Source organism: Gavialis gangeticus, unplaced genomic scaffold (genome assembly GCF_001723915.1).
Source record: "Gavialis gangeticus isolate Ggan-Ray unplaced genomic scaffold, GavGan_comp1, whole genome shotgun sequence".
Classification (NCBI taxonomy): Eukaryota; Metazoa; Chordata; order Crocodylia; family Gavialidae; genus Gavialis; species Gavialis gangeticus.
In genome coordinates this window covers 137,074,638-137,082,836 of record NW_017729025.1, presented here as the reverse complement: position 1 = coordinate 137,082,836, position 8,199 = coordinate 137,074,638, and the positions used below count along the sequence as shown (strand labels likewise).

The window sequence follows — 8,199 nt, the reverse complement described above, 5'->3', positions numbered from 1 at the left end:
GTCCTCACCGCTGGTTGCAGAGCTGGCAGGCAAAGCAATCCAAATGGTAAACATTATCTCTGGCCCTCATCACCATCTCAAAGGCAGGGATCAGTTTACTGCAAGCAGCACAATTCCCGGTGGTACCAAAGAGCCTGCCAAAGAAGCACAATCATTAGAAGCCATTTTAATTAAATGGTGGAAGGACTAATTAAGTGTAATTAGCAGTATCAAATACTGTATTGCACCAATAAATAGAAGTTGCCGTCTCCATTTCGCTGACCAACCAGTGTGCAGGAACTTGGGATAAAACTGCCTGGTGAGCAAGCTCTGCCTGTTGAGATGAAACTTCACTCAGCTCGTGAGCCTAGGGCTAATTTACTGGCTAATGGAGAAAAACATTAAACACTTAGAATGCTATTTTGGGGCTCACAAAATTTCAGTCACAACAAACTCTCTGGTTATCCGGAGTAGCAGGGTTTGTTCTCTGCATATCTTGCTTTCTTTCCTCTGCATTCTTGCCCCATTTGCTCTTCACTGTGACCTAATGGGCTGACGGAGACTGTCAGTAACCTAGCTATGTGGGGCAAAAGTGCAGGAGACTTACAAACTTTGCCACCTCTAGCACAGCTCAGGAAGACACTAACTTATCCCCTGCATAAAAAGCAGTGTGCATTCATGTTTTACAGAGCCACTTTACAGGTTTTTCTTCTCACTTCCCCACCTCTGCTCCTAACCCTATCCTCCTGGGAGCCAGCTAAGCTCTTATACCAAGGCATGGCATGTTGAGCTGTTCCACTTCAGCTCCCAGATCCTTGAAGATAGCCCTTCAGCACTGGAAGCTTTGCCATTTTCATCTTGGCTTTCCCTATCTGTCTCCCCAGATGTCTGCTGCTGTTACAGCTCCCTCAGGGGGATAACCGAAAGCTACAGTATCACTCCCCCAGCTCTGACCCTCAAAAACAAGTCCCTGCAGACCTATGATCCAGAACCACTCCTTGGTGATAGGCACCACCGCACTGCTAAATTAAAGCCATTAAAATCAGTTTTCAGTTGCATTCAATGTAGTCCATGAAGCAGAAGTTTCAGCTGTAGATCGTGAACAATCAACATACATGTGGTTAGTTAATTTCTATTTAGAAGACAGCTTGAGATTTAACCTTACTCTTGAAGCAATATGGAAAACACCTCTCTCATACTAATCATTAACTGTGTGTGCAAACACATGCTTGTAACACTTCCCCCAAACATTGAACATATTTGGCATCCCTCAAAGTTTTGAAGCTGGATCTTGTGAATGAAGATGCTAGCTATTTTCATGAGTACCTAGGTAGGAAAGAGAGAGCTAGCAGTCTCAAGTTCGGCAGAAGGCAATACAGGGCAGCACCTTATAAACTCACTCATTCAGATGAAGTAGGCTGAAGCCTATGAAAAAAACTCATGCCTCTCTAAATACATTCATTTATGCAATCTGCCCACCTGGACAGGAGATGTAGAAGAGGATCAGTTAGCCCAGCATACATTAAAAAACTTTGGCTGCTTTCTCAGCCTGTAATTTCCTCACTTTATCAATGCTACTGATCTGTGGAGCATGATCCCTGAAGTGGTATGATCCTCAAAAACTAATCCCCCTCCCCTCTTCTCCCCCCAGCTGTTTGGGGTTTTTTGGGTAGGTAAAGTAAAATCTTATTTCTTGCGTCACATGTTAAAGTACACATCCATCGTTCTTCTGTTATTCCTGAACAAGCAGCTCCTGGAATTCTAAGAAGAAATAAAAAAGAACAATTTTCTTTGGGAGACCAGACATTTTCTCCTGCCACCTCACTAAATGCCTATAGTACAGTGGCTATACAGAAATCTCATAAAAGAGTGATACAAGAACTATATAATCTTGCTTTAAGACTTCACCATATTGGGTCGGAAAACCTAACAAAGCAAAATAGCAGAGCATTTAAGTCTGTATAGCCTAACATAAGGCAAATGGAAACATGTTCATCTTATGACACCACACAACACAGGCTCTAACTTCTCTGCACTGCAAGTTAAATACATATTAGAAAGCATCCTCTTTTGTTTCTGCTCTCACAGTTGGGCAGGGAGATTTCTAAGGAAGAATATGGATCAGCAGCAAACTTGAGCAGAAGGTGCTGGTAGCCCACAATTTCCTGCCTGGAAAGCTCCAGGGCTAGTGTGGTTATATGAAGTCCTTTATTTGAGACAAACTGTACAAGGAGATTCTAGCCTCCAGTTTGTTTTTCCTCCATTCACAGTTATTTTGCTCAGTAACACAAAAGCATGCCTCTATCACTCCTCCTTGTTACCGTCTCCTCCCACTGTATAAACAGGACCTTTCAGACCAGCAGGGACAGTCATCTGTTTTGGTTCCCTTTCAAAACCAGCAGATTGGGAGTACAAGAGTATTTACAATTTTAGAATGACCAAGTCACAACAAACATTAAAACCCAGCCCCCAAAAAACACCACAGCAAGAACAGCTAACCTGAGTGAACCAGCCCAATGTATCTGGTAGAAGAAAAAGGGAAACTTAATCCTAGATTTGTTCCAGGCATGGTACTGCTGCATGTGCAGCCATCAAATATCCATTATTCATTAGCATCACAGTTGTGCAGAGCTCAATCTAGATTAAACAAAATAAAGGGGCCCCAGACAGCACCATTTGCATTGTTAAGCAGGCGCTTTTCTTCACGTTTCAAATAGGATACTTCTCTAAATGGAAATTATGGGGAAGTTTGGACAGATGTTCACTTAACTATTTAAACAGTTAGCTTAAGAAACATGAAAAATGTATTTGGCACTTGGTCCACCTGTCTTTTTTCAGGGGGCTGAAGGCAAACAGATTGTTTAACTGTGCTGAATGTTTGCAAGAGACCTGCAGCTTGTGTTCTGGCTAGCTGAAATCAGTTGTTTTCTAATGTTGACATAAGCATAACTTCCAGCTAGTCAGTGTATTAAACTTCTTTCCTTCTACTGAGCTGCAGATATTCCCCACTATCCTTTCTCTACAGATAACTATTTCACAATCAGGATGGCATCCCATGTTCAATTTAATGCTAAGTGCAGTAAAAAAAAAAACCAAACAGATGCAAGTTCAAGGAGTATAGCACATGTTAAATGCTCTTGTGGCAGTTGCAAAAGTTGCTCCCTTCCAGGCCAGGTTTATATCCTAACACCTAACTTTAAAAAGTTTACTACCATCCAATATTTTGCAAATGAAGTGAAGGTGCAATAAAGCCCTCATTCTGGCACTTTCCTGAAAAAATAGGATTAAAATTAGGAAGCTTTTTAGATCTGTATATTCGCTAAAGCTAAAAAACACACAGACGTTAAATGCTGGGGTTACCTGGGGACTGGCATCAAACAGGGGAGGGACAGTCATTTACACATGCAGCTTGAATGGCAATTAACTCGAATTAGCCACTACTGTTCCAGGGCAAAGTATTAATTCAGATATTTCACAGGTACTTAACATGGGACAATGATCTTGTCCATCTGTAGGATCCTAGGATAAAACGTTTTATACTAGGAGAAATCCAAGGCCTGTTTTTAGTCTGATTCTACTATAACTTGTAGCTCATATATCAGTTCTCTATTGACCATCAATATATTCCTTGGTAAAACTGTCTCCTAGATATATTTTCTAGAAGAAGGAAGCTTGTCATTTAAACAGAGAGTGTAGGCTTACTAGAGAAATGCATCAAAAAGTCTGCAGTATTTAGGTGATTTTAACTGGCATGATACCACCAGCAAAAATATGACTTGGAGATAAAGGAGTTTTTTTTTAAACCAGGCTTTAAAAAAAACCTGCCCCCTTCCCCCCCAAGTTAGAAGACAGCAATTTTTAAGTACAGATTTATATCTCCTTATGTAATGAGAGGATCCAGCCAGCTTGTAAATAAGCTTAGACTATGCAGATTTAAAATTTAACACAATTAAACTTTTACCCTGTGGTAGTAATTATGTTTAATGGCTCTTACCCTGAACTTAACCATGGCTATTGTCGTCAGCCAATCTGAAAGTAGGAGTTTTTCCAAGGACAATTTTCTGTAGTTTATAGGCACACTAAAAAACTGGCTATTCTATACACCGATTGGCTGTTGATGTCACTGTGTATAGTAAAAATTAAAAGCTAATTGGCATACAGAAGCAGCAGTGAATATGAATGGATTGATGGAGGAAAGAAGGGAGCACTTTGTGGAAGTGCTATGTGAACGTTAGTGGCTGCTTTTATTTAAAGAATTATCTAGTCCTAGCAGTGGTCTTCTCTAAAACATTCTGGAATCGGCAATTCTCTGTATGTACTCCGAATCAATTATGTGTATAGGAGGAACAATTATGCAGAACTTATTTTTATGAAGGGGACAAACAAGAGGCTTACCGTGGTAAAAATGGGAAAAGGGCTGTACTTCTTTAAAATGGGCATATTTCCCAGCCATCTCACATGCAATGGATTTCCTGCACACATCTGTCCCTTACAGAGGCCCATTAAGTTTTCAAGAATTTTCCTCATTGCTTCACTCACATTTATTTGTGGTCCAAAATCCAATACTCTTGACTTATTTCCTGCACTACTCTAAACCTACCAATATGCACAACCAGATGTCTAATTCCATGTCCAGGTCCCTAAGATAACAGCAAGCTAATTGGGGGAGGCAAAAAAACCCAAAAAGTTTTGCTGTGAGAAGTTTGGGAATGTTTATGTTAGAGAGGAGATGAACAAAAAGGATACAAGCATAGATAAAAATAACAAATGATGGAGAGAAGAGGCATTGAGAAGTCCTACTCTCCTTATTTTATAAGAGATGAGAGGATAGGGAAAGTTCAATGAAATTAAAAATGACAATTTCAAAATGTATGAAAGGAAATGCTTTTCCTATTTGAAGCGTAAGACGGTGGAAGTTGCAGGAAGTTGTTGAGGCCAAGAAGTTGACAGGATTCAAGAAGGGTCCAAATGTGTAGTTGGATAACTGGTATAAGCTAATGGTAACAGATTTAACAGGAGAGACTGAACACCCCATGCTTAAATTAATCCCTAACTGCTGGGATTAGGCCTCTTCTTCCAAGCTCTTTTGAAGTTTCTGGTGCTGGTCACCATCTAGTTGCATTATAGATTTGACACAGTGCAGAAGTTGCTACATTCATTTCTTGTATCTTAAAATACATAGCTATGAGAAGAACAGCTTTTTCACTTGTACCAACAGTGAGCTGGACAGATTGCATCAGTATTATTTCCAACAGCATGCACATGATGCTGTTAGAATGAGACATTTGGATATCTTTAATGTGAACTGACAAAGGTACTGAATATGCAACTAACTGTACAGAAAGCTTAACTGCAAAGTCAAGACTGTCTGACATCTCTGTAGCCTGCCTTTGTCCAGTATACAAAGGTAACCTATTCTTACTGTGCATTTCTCTTTCTGCAAAGGATCACAATGGCAAAATTGAAATAAAAGAACCCCACTAACCAACAAATAATCCCATCACATGCAATGATTACGTTAGGCAAGTGCATCCTCCTCAGTGCAAGAGAGTTAAAGCTGCAGTGGAAACTGCATCAAATTAAGGATAGGAAACATATTTTGAAAATAACTAAATTGGTCTTTTCAAGATGCCTTTGACTTCAGTTCCAGAGAATGTAGGTCTCATATGCCAAAGGGTTCGTCATTCATGGATAGCTTACAGAAGGAACTGAACCAATGTAATATAAAGAGCCCTCTGCCTGGGTGACTGCACTAGCTTGGAAACTAGTAGCCATAAATTTTGGGGTTGCTTAAGGGTAGGTCTTCATTTGAACAGCCCATATGAAAAAACTGGCCTGTCGCCAGTTTTTTGGGGGAGGCATTTGTACTTGGTATGAAGCTCTTCTACTTGTTGTAGAGAGTTTAAGATCAGCCTTCTTCCACTGCCCCAACTTCCCATTGTAACCAAATCACAACTTTCCTGGATACTATGTAAACACACACATGGAGCCAAGTTTCCAAAGTGCTAGAGGCATATTAGAACGTCAAAGGCTAAGAGAAAAAATTAGTCCACATGGGTTTTGTTTTTTTTTACCTCATTGAAGAGGTTTGGGAAAGAGTCAAATAAACTAACAAACGAACTGCACTTTGGCATTATCCTGGAAAGTGCTGAGTTGCACACATGAAAAAGCCTCCAGACCAGCTACCATGTATAAAGTAATCTTTGCTTTGACACTTCAAATTATGACAATAAGGTTGAGATGCAGCTACAGTTTCAAAGCAACATTTTCACTGTCATTCTGTTTGGGCACAGAGTTCAAGGCAGGGAAAGGCTGTGCACTGTATGGTCTTGACCATTTGAGGCAAGTTTGTTTAGCTAACCCTAACACTTTATTAGGCTTCTCAAAAATAAAATAAAATAAAAATAAAACACAATAACAACAACCACCACCACCACCAGACCTGATTAATCTTATTAAAGGAAAGTTCATGTGTGGCTAGAAACAAATTAACAGAAAACCTTTGAAAGCAGATTGCTGATGAATGATATGTACCCCAGAGAGACCATATATGCTGTGTATTTCCTGAAAGAGCATCACTGCCCTTCTTGGAAGATTCTTCAGCTTTAAAAATCCTTTTGGAAGATGAAAAGTAAATTCAGTTGCACCAACACTTAACAGATGAGCTCAAGTTCCTCTACTTATGGAACAGATGAGATCCAACTTTCAGAGCCTTGTACTTTGAATGTACAGCTGCAGCTGGACCATTTGGTTTGGTGCCATCATCCTTCCTTACATGTGGAAGCTCACTAACTAGATGAAGCTCTATGCATTTCCTTGCCAAAGGGAAGCAACACTTATCTTTAGAAGTCACTTCTCAGTCATCTAAATAAATCCTACCTATTTGCTGAGTATGAACCTTCTAAGGAAAAAGCAATTTACTATTAAACTGAATTACAAGTTGCATCTCTAGCCACCACTTGGGCAGAATGGAGCAGACAGGAAAGGTTGGGTATTTAATGTATCTGACTCTAGGAACTCTCAATGCATTGCTTCTGCCTGACCCTATTCCAACTGAAATTGGGTTAAAGGCTCTCTTGTAGGCAGTGTCTTGGATTTATTAATAACCGTATAAGCTGAATGCCCTCATTTGACCCCCTGCCAAAAGCTGGGATAAGAAGATCAATCCACTCCTAGTCTATGCTGAAGCATTGGAGTACCATACCCAACTGAAAGCTGATCAAAAACGCACAAAGTCAGTTAAGTGTCCTGTTAACTTTGCTGGGAACTGGATCAGGCTTCACAGGAGAAATATCTATTTTAGGTAGCATTAGAGTTTTCCTTGGCAGCATCTTTGATCAGGTAGATTTGTTTAGTTTACCAAAATCCAACTAATCCTAGTCTGTGCAACAATTAACAATATATAGAAGTTAATTGATCAGTTTGTCATTTTAAATCTGATTCAGGAATAACTTCACTGAAGTTTAAAAAGTAAAACTGGCGTAAGAGGGGAACATCATGAAAACTTCACACTAGAAAGTTTAAAACAGGCTGACTATGCCACCAGGGAAATCCAGATAGGGTTCACAGTGATTGCCTGTGTCCTTCCAACTGGGTGGATCTTCAAACCTGTAGATCATCTAAAAGAACTAGTATTTGTATAAACAAAGCAGCACCATGAAAGGATTTCTGTACCATAGTGGAATAGTCGCTTCCAATACTATTTGCGTATTCAAAATAAACACATTAAGAGGAACACACACAGGGAATCATCACTATTAATTGAACATTAAATCTATATGTTCAGAAAAATGTATCCAGAAATATGTCTAAATGCAGCTGGAGACCAAGGCGGGACTACAAGAATAACAATTTCAAACACCTTAAGACCTGGTTTCATCTTTCATGGTTTATGAAATGTGAAGGTTAACAAATGTTCCTTCAGAAGCAATGACGACAATTTATCTCTTGAAACAAACGATTAAGCTATGGTCTGTTAACAATTCCTGAAGCACATTTCTTCTGAAGAGTCACTTGAGGACATGTATACACTCAGGGGTGGCACCAGCCTCTTCTCAGTGGTGGGGCTAGTCAGAAAATTGGGGCACGGAAGCGGGCTATGCTTTACATCTTCTGGCCAAACATTCACTTTTTAACAATACCCATTTAAGGCACTGTGCCTCTGCGGGTGGGTGGCAGCGGTGCTAGGAGAGGTGGCTATGGGGGGGGGGGGGGGGGCTA

At 40.1% G+C, this 8,199-nt stretch overlaps 1 protein-coding gene across 4 annotated transcripts in view; it reads right to left on the bottom strand.

Annotated features, from left to right (window-relative positions):
* LMO1 (LIM domain only 1) overlaps positions 1-8,199 on the bottom strand; it is a 111,382-nt gene that overhangs the window by 11,195 nt on the left and 91,988 nt on the right. For all 4 annotated transcript variants that reach the window (XM_019519624.1, XM_019519623.1, XM_019519622.1 and 1 more), the window contains one exon: positions 9-134. In XM_019519624.1, the coding sequence (XP_019375169.1) occupies positions 9-134 (126 nt within the window). The remainder of the gene's footprint in view (positions 1-8; positions 135-8,199) is intronic.